The 11,814-nt window shown below is 39.0% G+C and overlaps 1 protein-coding gene across 1 annotated transcript in view; it reads right to left on the reverse strand.

Moving 5' to 3' along the window:
- The window catches only part of LOC122690311 (fibrous sheath-interacting protein 2-like), a 32,850-nt gene extending 21,570 nt beyond the window's left edge, over positions 1-11,280 (reverse strand). Inside the window, exons 1-7 of the mRNA XM_043897370.1 lie at positions 11,182-11,280; positions 8,935-9,096; positions 8,148-8,237; positions 7,803-7,942; positions 6,587-6,728; positions 5,850-5,960; positions 5,285-5,432 (exon numbers count right to left, since the gene is read on the reverse strand). Of these exons, the coding sequence (XP_043753305.1) occupies positions 5,285-5,432; positions 5,850-5,960; positions 6,587-6,728; positions 7,803-7,942; positions 8,148-8,237; positions 8,935-9,096; positions 11,182-11,280 (892 nt within the window). The remainder of the gene's footprint in view (positions 1-5,284; positions 5,433-5,849; positions 5,961-6,586; positions 6,729-7,802; positions 7,943-8,147; positions 8,238-8,934; positions 9,097-11,181) is intronic.
- Between the last annotated feature and the right edge of the window lie 534 nt (positions 11,281-11,814).

Below are 11,814 nucleotides of genomic sequence, written 5' to 3' on the forward strand. Positions count from 1 at the left end.
AACTGTTCTTTCTTCTCTTTTTCACCCCCAAAGTTCCTTCTATTCTTTTTGCACTGGGGCTCAGATCATGAACTCCTTATTGCCAAATTCAGACTTAAATTGAAGATACTAGAGAAAACCACTAGATCATTCAGGTATAACATAAATCTAATCACTTACGATTATACAGTGGAAGAGAGAAATAGATTTAAGGGACTAGATCTGATAGACAGAGAGCCTGATGGACTATGGACAGAGGTTAATGACATTGTACAGGAGACAGGGATCAAGACCATCCCCCAGAAAAAGAATGCAAAAAAGCAAAATGGCTGTCGGAGGAGGCCTTACAAATAGCTGTGAAAAGAACAGAAGCAAAAAGAAAAGGAGGAAGGGAAAGATATACCCATGAATGCAGAGTTCCAAAGAATAGCAAGGAGAGATAAGAAAGCCTTCCTCAGTGATCAGTGCAAAGAAATAGAAGAAAACAATATAATGGGAAAGACTAGAGATCTCGTCAAGAAAATTAGAGATACCAAGAGAACATTTCATGCAAAGATGGGCTCCATAAAGGACAGAAATGGTATGGACCTAACAGAAGCAGAAGATATTAAGATGAGGTGGCAAGAATACACAGAACTATACAAAAAAGATCTTCATGACTCAGATAACCACGATGGTGTGATTGCTCACCTAGAGCCAGACATCCTGGAGTGCAAAGTTAAGTGGGCCTTAAGAAGCATCACTATGAACAAAGCTAGTGGAGGTGATGGAATTCCAACTGAGCTATTTCAAATCCTATGAGATGATGCTGTGCAAGTGCTGCACTCAATATGCCAGCCAGTTTGGAAAACTCAACAGTGGCCACAGGACTGGAAAAGGTCACTTTTCATTCCAATCCCAAAGAAAGGCAATGCCAAAGAATGCTCAAACTGTTACACAACTGCACTCATCTCACACACTAGCAAAGTAATGCTCAAAATTCTCCAAGCCAGGCTTCAACAGTATGTGAACCGTGAACTTCCAGATGTTCAAGCTGGATTTAGAAAAGGCAAAGGAACAAGAGATTAAATTGCCAATGTGCTGAATCATCGAAAAAAGCAAGAGAGTTCCAGAAAAACATCTATTTCTGCTTTATTGACTATGCCAAAGCCTTTGACTGTGTGGATCACAATAAAGTGTGGAACATTCTTAAAGAGATGGGAATACCAGACCACCTGACCTGCCTCCTGAGAAATCTGTATGCAGGTCAGGAAGCAACAGTTAGAACTGGACATGGAACAACAGACTGGTTCCAAATAGGAAAAGGAGTATGTCAAAGCTGTATATTGTCACCCTGCTTATTTAACTTATATTCAGAGTACATCATGAGAAACACTGCGCTGGATGAAGCACAAGCTGGAATCAAGATTGCTGGAAGAAATATCAATAACCTCAGATATGCAGATGTCACCACCCTTATGGCAGAAAGTGAAGAAGAACTAAAGAGCCTCTTGGTGAAAGTGAAAGAGGAGAGTGAAAAAGTTGGCTTAAAAGTAAACATTCAGAAAACTAAGATCATGGCATCTGGTCCTATGACTTCATGGCAAATAGATGGGGAAACAATGGAAACAGTGACAGACTTTATTTTGGGGGGCTCCAAAATCACTGCAGATGGTGACTGTAGCCATGAAATTAAAAGACACTTGCTCCTTGGAAGAAAAGTTATGATCAATCTAGACAACATATTAAAAAGCAGAGACATTACCTCGCCAAGAAAGGTCCGTCTAGTCAAAACTATGGTTTTTCCAGTAGTCATGTATGGATGTGAGAGGTGGACTCTAAAGAAAGCTGAGTGCCAAAGAATTGATGCTTTTGAACTGTGGTGTTGGAGAAGACTCTTGAGATTCCCTTGGACTGCAAGGAGATCCAACCAGTCCATCCTAAAGGAAATCAGTCCTGTATTCATTGGAAGGACTGATGTTTAAGCTGAAACTCCAATACTTTGGCCACCTGATGCAAAGAACTGACTCACTGCTAAAAACCCTGATGCTGGGAAAGATTGAAGGCGGGAGAAGAAGGGGACGACAGACAATAAGATGGTTGGATGGCATCACTGACTCAATGGACATGAGTTTGAGTAAACTCTGGGAGTTGGTGATGGACAGGGAGGTCTGGAGTGCTGCAGTCCATGGGGTCCCAAAGAGTCAGACACGACTGAGTGACTGAACTGAACTGAAGCCACCAGGAAAGCCCCCTTGGAAGTCTTCTTTTTAAACAGCCCTCTTCCCCAAATTGTACTTGAATTTTTTACTTGCTCTTTCTTTTCAAGCCTCTTATGTGATCACATTCCCTCTTTTTATTTTACTTTTCCCTTACTGTCCCATCCTTTAACCACTTACCTTCTTTTTCTTTGTTTTTCTGATTTAATTCTCTTTGTCTTTTACTTGCTGCCTTTCATCCTTTTGCTTTACATTTTTGTTTTCCCTCCTCCCTCCTAACCCTTCCCACCCCCCCACACTTTCCCCATCCATCCCGTTCCTTTTAAACTCACTTTTAAGGGCTCCTCTTCTGAAACATTTCTTTCTTTCTCTCATCTGCTCTCTTGTTTTGTACCTTCATTTATTTCTGGGTTACTCTTTTAAAAAGTATTTTTTTATTTGGCTGTACCAGGTCTTAGTTGTAGCATGTGGTATCTTTGATCTTTGTCACAGCGTGTGAAATCTTTAGTTGTGGTATGCAAACTCTTAGTTGTGGCACGTGCATCTACTTCCCTGACCAGGGACTGAACTGGGCCTCTTGTATTTGAAGCACAGGGTCCTAACCACTGGACCACCAGGAAAGCCCTCTGGGTTATTCTTTTAAAAGTTGGTTCTACCTATCTATTATCTATCATGTTTATTTTACAGGTTTTTTTTTTTAATTCCTCTGACTCCTTTCGAAGTCTCTCTCTCACACAGTCACATTCTCCATTTTATTTTTTCCTATAACTTATTCATTAAATTTTTTTCTTTCCTTCCTTCCTTTTCCCCTTTATTCCCATTTTTTTTCTTTTTTTTTTCATTTATTTTTATTAGTTGGAGGCTAATTACTTTACAATATTGTAGTGGTTTTTGCCATACATTGACATGAATCAGCCATGGATTTACATGTGTTCCCCATCCTGAACCCCCCTCCCACCTCCCTCTCCATCCCATCCCTCTGGGTCATCCCAGTGCACCAGCCCTGAGCACTTGTCTCATGCATCCAACCTGGGCTGGTGATCTGTTTCACACTTGATAATATACATGTTTCGATGCTGTTCTCTCAGATCATCCCACCCTCGCCTTCTCCCATAGAGTCCAAAAGTCTGTTCTATACATCTGTGTCTCTTTTTCTGTCTTGCATATAGGGTTATCGTTACCATCTTTCTAAATCCCATATATATGTGTTAGTATACTTTATTCCCATTTTTAATAGCTCCTTTTCATGCCTTTTCTTTTGCTTTCTGTTTTCTTTGCCTGCCTGCATGCCTGCCTTCTTCCTTTTCTTTCTTCCTATTTTATTCTTTTTACAGGCTTCTCTTTTCAAACTGTCTTCTTTCCTTCTCCCTTTCTCTCTCCTTTCCTTCTATTTTTTTTTGTCCTGCCTTTTTACTGACTCCTATTTTATAAACTTATCTTATTTACCTCTTTTCTATATTTCTTTCCTCTCTCTTTCTCTGTCCCTTCTCTCTTTCTTCCATGGTTTCTCTATTTTCCTGTACTGCTTTTCTTACTGGCTATTGGCTCTTCCTTTTTGAAGTATGTTCATATTTTCTGCCTTCCATCTATCCATCTTCTCTCCCTTCCACCTCCCGCTCCCCCCTTATTTAATGTTAGTCTTCGGTAACTGTTGAAATCCTTCTCTTTCCTTATTGTACTATACTTTTTCTCTCCCTTTTGCTCTGTGTCTCTATTTCTTCTCCTTTCATTTCCTTCTTTGCCTTTTTTATCTTTTCTTCATTTTTTATTTTCATATTGTCTTTTACTGACTTTTAAACTTCCTCCTTTTTAATATTAATCTTTTCCTTTTCTCCTATTCTCCCTCTCCTACTGGATCCTTTTATTCCATTCAGTCTATCTTCAATGTACTGCTTTTTCATATTGGCATCTCCTTTTTAAGTCTCTCTCTTTCCGTTTGTCTTCTTTTACTAACTTCTCATTTTTTCCCCTAATTACTCCCTGCCCAAATTGTATTAGATTTTCCTACTGGCTCCTTTTCAAATTTTTTTTCTCACTCTCACATTCTGGTTTTTTTTTTTTCTTTACTTTTTTCTATTCACATATCCTTTTTAAACTTCTTTATTCTCTCTCTCTCCCTCCTACTTCTTTCTCTATTTTTGTCTGTATGTCTTTTTCTTGCTCCCTTTCTTTCATTCTCTGTTTTCTTTGTTTGCCTTTCTTCCTCATACTTGTCTTTTTCTCTTGTTTCTTTGCCTTTGTCTCCTTCCACTCCCTTTGGGGGGTGTGTGTGTGTGTGTGTGTGTGTGTGTGTGTGTGTGTGTGTGTGTGTGTGTGTGTGTGTGTGTGTGTGTGTGTGTGTGTGTGTGTGTGTGTGTGTGTGTGTGTGTGTGTGTGTGTGTGTGTAAGCATGCACGTGTGTATTTTCTTACTAGCTTCTTCTGCTCAATATTCTTATTCATTCATTCACTTTCCTCCTCTTTGTATCTCCATTTCATTCTTTCTTTTTGTATCATATTTTCTCCTTTTTAACCTTTTTGTTCTTTCTATTTCTTGCTTAGGATATTTTAAACGTCTCTTCTTTTTTTCTACTTAAATTTTTTTTCTCTTTCTCTTTCTAGCTTACTCTTTTGTATAATCTTTTCTTAGTGGACCTCAGTTAAAATTTTCCTTCTATTTTTCATTCATTGTCTCCCTCTTTGTTTCAGTCTGTTTGGGGGGTAATGTTTTATCTTACTGGCACATTTTCTCTATCTGTATATAACTGTCTTTCCCTTTTGTTGTTTTTTTTTTTGTTTGTTGTTTTTGTTTCCTCTTTCCCTTTTTGTTGTTGTTCTGTGTCCTCTACTGGCTCTTTTTTAAACTCCTAGTAAAGGCAGTCTTGTCTGCTGAGCCACTTTACAGAAGTGTGTAATTTGTTCTAATGTCTGTAACATAACAATATTGTGTGAATGTGTGTGGGTGTCTGTACATTCTCTACAACTTGACCTGTAACTGGGAAGTGCCTGTAAGTGTGAGCTTCTAGAATTTCTCTTTGCAAGGGCTTTGTCACCTCACTATATTAGCACATGGAGGGGTTTTTACAAAGCCACTGATAATTAATAAATATTTAAGCATATTCTACTTACCTTTGCCTTTTATTGTTTCTCTCTCACCTTCTGTTTCATCTTGACTTTTGTTTTGAAATACACTTGCTTCTGACCCTTCTCTCTGAAGGTCACTCCTTTGCATTTTTTGTAAATGATAAGTGATTTTTTTCTCGAGTAGTGCTTTTTTCTAAATATTAAAAAAGGCATATTCAGTGTTTAAAATTTAATATCAACTTGCCACTGGAAATGCATAACAGATACTTCAAATATGATGTACATTTTAAGGAAGCCCTCATTCTTGAGATTTCTAAAGTCACAAAGAGTACAGAGCTAGGAAGGTAATAAGGGTAAGTTTCCTTTTGCTGTCCAGCTTGAAGGATATATTTTAATAACTAGGTCCAACTGAACTCACTGCCTACTTTCTGGAGACTGGTCCCATTTTAGACCAGCCCTTAAAGTCCAGGTTCAGACCAGACTGGCTCTTTCCATCAATAGTTATCCTTGTGAATTTAAGTCACTTCTGAAAATCCACACTTTAAAGTATCAAAATTAGCAAAACCCTTTCCTCAAAACAGCTCAAGTTATTGTTCAAAGGTCACTCTACCTTATGGTAAGCATCTGCTTTAACTTTTTTACGTTGTTCTTCAACCCTTGCTTCTCTCTTTACTTCTTCTCCAATCTTTGACAGAAGTAACATTTCTTTTGTTTTCCATTCCTAAGGAGCACAATGTCATGGTAGTCAGCAGGGCTTCTCTTTTATAATCTTTTTTTTTTTTTTGCTTTTTTTTTTTTTTGGTCAATAAGCAAATTAGGTCAAATTTTAAGGCCCTTATAGGAACTTGGACAACTATAATGAAAATCTTACATTGGCTTTAGAATGGGCTTATGCTTCAAAGGTAGATCTAAAAAGATGCTGGAAAGGTGATTTTTTCTTATAGATTCGAGGAATTAGCATATGTAATATGTTGCCCTTAAATGTATTCTGACAGAGAGCCTGAACAAATAGCCTTGTCTGAGCGTTGAGGAGAATACAGACATGATTATTTTTCACTAGAGTTAAATTCTAAAACTTTAGGAGCAGATGAAGTGTGTCTATACTATGATGGATATGTCATTTGTGGTATCAGTCTCACTATGTTAGGTAAAAGCTTGTCTGTTATAATGGTGATACAAGATTAATAGCAGTTTATTATTTTAAAATAATTATGATTTTTTAAGCAGTGGTTTATTTCTTAGACCTGAGATAACTTCAGGTAATATGGTGGGACAGCTAAAGATGTTTATAAATAAAACAATCACACATAATTTCCCCATCAATATTTATAATTTGGTGTTTCTCACCTCTTCAATTTGTCTCTGGAGACTAAGTTTTCTTCTAATGTGGTCCCGATGTCGTCTTTCTTCTTCCTTTATCCGGAGTACATTCTGATTTTCTGCCGTGTGTTCAAGCTTGTTTAATTCCAAGCTGATCATGTCTAAATATCTAAGTAAAAGTGAAAATTTAAGGGAAGATAAATTGGGTGTTTCCCTTATGATGAGTATTATCTACTCTGATATCTCAAACCACCTTCTGGGTTGCTTTTTATTTCTTAAACTATAGGAATGTAGAGTTCTTTAAGCTAGCCTGATCCACCAACTCACCATGATGTACTCATCAGACTGTTACTGTGGTTGGGACAATGGCAAAATGTAGAACAGACTGATTTAAAGCATCTTATACAGAGATAAGTCATAATTCAGGAGCTCTGTAACATGAGTTTCCAAAGACGGCTGAAGTCAACTTAAGGACTGACTTCAAAAAACAAGTATATTTGAATTTTCTTTAAAAAAGAAGTGGCTATTGGCCTCTCTGTCATTCTCAAGTCCTTGAACAATCTCTCACGTATAGACAGGTCTGCAGACTACCAGTCTGCCACTTTGGTGAATCAGTATATATTCTGGCATATCATGACATGAATCCGCGGACTGTAAGAGCTAGGTGATGGGGAACTGGCCCTCACCCCTGATAAAGGAAAAAGAGAAGGAACTATAACTCATCCCTTTGCCTCCTAGGGCATGGGCTCAGCTGCTGAATGATAAGATTGAATGTGTGTGAGTAACAGCTAAATGAACATACATGGTTGGTTGGGGGATAACACCTGTTTATATTAGCATCAGATGAAGTTAGAGCAACTCTCTCTGTTTCATCCTGCAGTAATTTCCTTAAACTTAAGTTTGAAATGTACTAATCACACCTTTCCCTCTACTACTATGAACTTGGGTTTCCCAAGCTCAGGGAGCTGTACTTCGGCATTGTTCTTCAAATATCCATTGGTCTTACCTCTTGGCTTCCTCATGACTCCATTTTCTCACGTAGAAACTCTTTCCTAGCTATGGTACCAAAGTTTCCAACCCCTGCTCTCTCTTAATCTCCTTTCTCTTCCGTCCACATTGAAGACTAGGAAGTTAAATTGTGTCTAATACTTTTAAAATTCTGCTTTCAATTATTTCTAGTACTTTTACAGCTTTCTGGGGTCCACAATATGTCCACAGAAATATGCATTAACTTTGGTCATACCTTTGCTTTATCAACAGCTTTTGGTCTGGAGTTGTTTGTTTATTTTCTTGTAACAGCCAATCTTGGAACTGTGTATTGCCATAACTGTCACAGGCTCTCTTGGTTTTATACAATTTATTTACTTGTTTTTCAATCATTTTCTGGGAGGGAAAAAAAAAGAATTACAGTGTTTATATTGGCCAGAAATAACCTTGTCCTTTGATATGACTTCTTCTGTTTCGGGCTTGGTAAACGTCCTGTAGTTTACAAATGGTTAATTAACCTGCATTTAAGTCTTTCTTCCACAACCTACATAGAGACTTTCTTACAGGCCTCAAATAAAACAAATTCAAGTATTTAACTTACTTGTTCTCTGACATAGTTTCTTTCAAAGTCTAACTTCAAACTGGTGAGATACTGCCTGTACTTATTCAATTCCTTCAAGGTGCAAACAACCTATAAAAACAAATATATAAACAGAAAGTTGTAATAATCATGAAACTTTCCAGAGAAAAGAGTCACAAGAACATTCATTTTAGTAACAATTTTGGGATCAAGGGTAGTGATAGCACATTTCGGTAATAATTTAGAAGGTGGTATCTCTCTACAGTGGCTGTATCACCAGGAAATGTCTACCTAAATAATATTATTTCAATAATATGGTTCACACAAAATAAATGTTATTAAAATGTCAGTATAATAATGATGTTTAACTTTCAGAAGAATTTATTCTATCAAGCTGTATTCTGTTAGGTTTCCATTTTGTCTCTAGTCTTCTCAAAGGGTATTGGAAATATCCCTTGATGGGTATACAGTGCCATTAATACTTTTAGAGCCAAAGGAAAGGCACTAATAATACAGCTGAGAGAAAATGCATACATAAATGTGTATGTATATGTCTTTACATATTCAAATCATTTGGTGTTTATCTTTTGCTTTTATCAAAGAAAAATGATCAAGTGGGAACAATTTTATTTAGAAGCAGCCACCTGATTTCTCTTTACTCAAATACTGAGTAATTCACTGAGTTTTCTGTCAGGTATTCTTTATTGCTCAATTAAAAGTTGACACAGGTTCCCAGTGAAGCACAGAAGCAAGCTTCTATCAAGACCATGGGTTTATGCTGGTGAACCGGAAGCAAACTTCAACCCACCTTATTATTGCTGGTGACATAGCCATCTTTCTTTAATCTCCTCAGGATATCTTTTCGCCTATAGTATGATTTTAAATGTGGATCGTGCAGGCTTTTATAGCCGGTTCCCAAAAGCCGACAATAAGGATCAGACAGGTTAAAGTCATAAGAAGGTTGATAAAGCTGCAAACACATAGATTGAAAAGTGTTACATATGTAAAATGAATGAAATCACACTGTTAAACCTCAATTTGTTAAGGTGATTAGGCTGTTCATTGAAAATAAAACATGCAAGAAGAATCTGAAGTGAGAGAATACTGACAGTGGGCTGATCTGAAAAGAAGACAGTAGAATACTATAATTTTCCTTCCACTTGCATTTAAATCAACATGAAAGACCTTTAAATTCTGTTTCCGTGGTACTCTGCTAAAATGATTTGTAGTTCACGAAGCAGCAAGGTCAGGTGAAGAAATTGGGAGACTGTGGTTCTAGTCTAAACTCTGCTACCATCTACCTGTCATAGCTTCACCTTACAAGGTGGTCAAGGGTAGAGTTAAAAAAAAAACCAACTAAATGTGCAAAATATAATGTTACTTCCTTGAGGAGATATTGTTAAAAGATAAAGAAGGATCCCACTAAGTTAGTATTTAGGGTAGTTGAATATAGTACCTGATCATAATTAAATACATGTATTTGGGGGGAATCAATATAATAAAGTGTAGAGCAAATCAGTATAAGTATGGGGAAAAAATGAGGAAATAAGTAGCTAACAAGTGAATAAAAGAGTAACACAATGTAAATATGGGAAATAGAAGATAGTGGAGAAAGAAACCAATGAAGAGAGCTATATTTACAAACTGAAAAGGAGTGTTATCCCTTGTAGTCAAATAGGCTTTGAGTATGTTTTAGGAATGCTAATTTGTGGGAAGGGGTAGAATGTATTGGTTTTGAAAATAGAAATTATACTGCTTTCCAGCAATAAAACTTAAAAAAAATCATATATATTTGACAAGTATCAGAAATACCAGGGGGCCCCCTATGCACCCTTGATGACACCATAGAGAGGAGAATGGTAAGGATGTCATAATCACTCCTTTAGAACCTTTTGCTATTGTGATCAAAGCACACAGGGAACTCTGGGACTCAGAGAGTTCCGAACCCCCTCCAGGCTTGGCCTAAAGCTAAGGGCAGGGTGGGGAGTGTTAGGCAGAGGACTTAAACAGTGCATGCAGCACTCTGAACCAGAAACAGTACTTTAGTGCTGAGTGAGAGAATGCAGATCAAGGGCAATGTAAATTCTAAGGAAAGATGAAACCGCTGGGGTTTGGGACACTGGGGAAAGGCTTCATATAGTAGCTCTTGAAAGATGGCTCCAGTTGAAGGTCAGGAAGGAGAGGAGAGCGTGCCAGGTTTCAGGACCCAGATGGACAAAGGCACAGAAGTAGAAATTATCATACTATGTGTGGACAGGGAGAAAAGACCCAGACCTTTCACAGCTGAGGTCTGGGTTGGAGATAAGGCTGAACTGGGTGGTGGAGGCCTATCACGAGGCCTTCTATCATTAAAGTGAGGTTCAGACACTGAATATGTCAACTCATTTTAACTTCACTTGGTGTGTGAAACTGAAGTTGACTCAAAGCAAAATAATAGCAGTGTTTCATGTTTAATAGCAAGCAGAAAACAGTCAATAAAATCACTTAAGCACCATTAAAAGTTAGTTTACCTTTTCAAAAAAAAAAAGTTAGTTTACCTTTTCACTTAAATTTGTAGTATAGAATACATTATTACTTCCTGGAATAACGGGAAGTTTGACCCCAGGAGGAAGATCCAATAGATTAGCGGCTCCGACCTCTGGAGTGGGGTCTTTTTGCGAGTCCTGTCAGATATAAAGTGGAAACCTTGTTTTTTGTTTCTAGTACTGTTATTTTAGTTTAGACCAATCTACTTAAACTTCAATGGGCTAATACCTCCAAATAAACCAAAGACACACACTCAGGGTTGAAAGAAACCGCCCTGTTGATAACCCGAAGGCCTCCCAGCTTACCCCTGTTACCAACCCAATCTCTGAGCTCCATTCAAAGCTAATCTCGGCCAGAGGGAGCTCTAGTCACTGCAGAAGGTCTGGGAGCCGGAAACCTAGCTTCAGGGACCCACCCGCCTCTGCTGAGTCCTCCCCTGTAGTCTTTCGTCTGCCTGCCCTCTTTCCCTCCCAAAACCCAGCCCTGGAGCCAGAAACAGGAGGAGGATGACCGACTAGCCCCCACTCACAGAGTCACACCGTTCCCTCTCGGCAGTTAGGCTGCTGGCGGCCGCCTTAGAGGCGGCGGCCTGAGCAGCCTTGTAGGAGTTATTGAGATACAGGTCCATGGCCACCCATCAGCCCCCAGGGAGCCGGGGGCTGGGGTGCCACAAGCCGTCTCGGTTTCTTCTCTGCGCGCACACCTTTCCAGCTCTACGCCCGCATCTAGTCTGGGCAACCTAGACAGTGGTCACGAGGGTAACACCTCCTCCAGGCCGCGCCCCTCACAATGCTGGGTTCCACGCAGCAGCGCTGACGTCCTAAAAGGGCGCCTCCCCAAAGGGCGTCGCCCTCAAGTGAGGGGATGGGGCCTTGTGACCTCTCTAGCTGCCACCTGGGACTTCCGGCGCATGCGCAGGACACAAGCCTCAAGGGCCAAGCGAGATGGGGAAGTGGTCCAAAAGACTTGGTGTAGGAGGACCACAGTTGAGATTACCTTTCAACCTGAAATCAATAGCCCTAATTTAAATTAAACCAGAATGTATCAGTCTTTGTCAGTGTATTGTTCTTGTTTATTCGCTAAATCGTGTCCTACTCTTTTGACCATAGCCCACCAGGCTCCTCTGTCTGTGGAATTTCCCAGGCAGGAACACTGGTGTGGG

This window comes from Cervus elaphus, chromosome X (genome assembly GCF_910594005.1).
Source record: "Cervus elaphus chromosome X, mCerEla1.1, whole genome shotgun sequence".
Classification (NCBI taxonomy): Eukaryota; Metazoa; Chordata; class Mammalia; order Artiodactyla; family Cervidae; genus Cervus; species Cervus elaphus.